Source organism: Octopus bimaculoides, chromosome 29 (genome assembly GCF_001194135.2).
Source record: "Octopus bimaculoides isolate UCB-OBI-ISO-001 chromosome 29, ASM119413v2, whole genome shotgun sequence".
NCBI lineage: Eukaryota > Metazoa > Mollusca > Cephalopoda > Octopoda > Octopodidae > Octopus > Octopus bimaculoides.
Window position 1 is genome coordinate 2,650,609 of NC_069009.1, and position 1,275 is coordinate 2,651,883.

Here is a 1,275-nt window from a genome sequence, read left to right on the forward strand (position 1 = left end):
GCCCTTCCTAATGCCAACCACTCAGAGAGTGTAGTGGGTGCTTTTACGTGTCACCCGCACGAAGGCCAGTCGGGCGGTACTGGCAACGGCCACGCTCAAAATGGTGTATTTTATGTGCCACCCACACAAGAGCCAGTCCAGGGGCACTAAGTCTTATAATTTGTGAGACCTCTGACAGCAGGTTGTTGCCTGTTCTCAAAGAATCCACCTGAGCAAGTAACTCTGAAGTGTTATCATGTACATGTTTTGTCTTGGTGTAAAAGATGGGTTATAGCAAATATTCTACTCAATACAGATTTGCTTGACCGTAACCAGTTGAGCATGTCCCTTGGTGGCTGGCGATGTGTGCATCTCTGATCATAAGCAGGAGCAGTGGGGAAGCATCATAGCCATGGGTTGAGAAGAATTCTCTGCGGTTTGAATACTTCACACCTGGAAACATTAATGTGTTGTTAATCATCTTTAAACAACCCTTATTCAGGAACCCTTTTAGTGGGATCGGTGACCCAACCTGAAGAAAATTCTTACTTGGCCCCCACCTTCAAGGTCATGTGTTGTTTATCTTGATATGAGATCACAAGGTTATGCATATCTGGTTATGAAACATATGCCTGGTGTACCCTTATCAGATGGCTAGTCATGATGGGTATATTGAAGTTCATATATTTGTACCTCTGTGTCACTTTTACAACATGTGTTGCTCTCTCACTCAATAATAATAATAATAATAATTCTCTTTATCTCCTTCAGCGAGACCAGAGGCTCCAACAAAGGTGAATGTGAACTGTTATGCAGAATATGCGACCGTCTCTTGGACATCTGGAAGCACAAACAATGCGCCAATACAGTTTTACATAATCCAGGCAAACACCAGTTTCAACCCTGACCAGTGGTCAATGGTAAACAAGGTTTCCTCGGCTGAAACAAGAATCGACATCATTATGTCCCCCTACACCAACTACACATTCCGTGTGGTGGCACAGAACAAAATTGGAGAGAGTAAACCCAGTGACCACGCCCTGGACATGTGCAAGTCAAAGCCTGGTGGAACTGTGCCCTACCGACAACCATCCAATGTGCACACACGAGGCGATCGCAAGAATTACTTGACAATTATGTGGACAGTAAGTGGATACATTTGACCACTCTCTTTGTTTCTCTCTCGCCCTCTCTCTCTCTCTCTCTCTCGTTCTCCCTCTCCCTCTCTTTCTCTCTCCCTCTCTTTCTCTCTCCCTCTCTCTTTCTCTCTCCCTCTCTCTTTCTCTTTCTCTCTCT

General features: G+C 44.9%; 1 protein-coding gene across 1 annotated transcript in view; it reads left to right on the forward strand.

Moving 5' to 3' along the window:
* Positions 1–1,275, forward strand: part of LOC106873413 (neuroglian) — a 72,055-nt gene that overhangs the window by 31,018 nt on the left and 39,762 nt on the right. Inside the window, exon 13 of the mRNA XM_052977832.1 lies at positions 751–1,124. Within this exon, the coding sequence (XP_052833792.1) occupies positions 751–1,124 (374 nt within the window). The remainder of the gene's footprint in view (positions 1–750; positions 1,125–1,275) is intronic.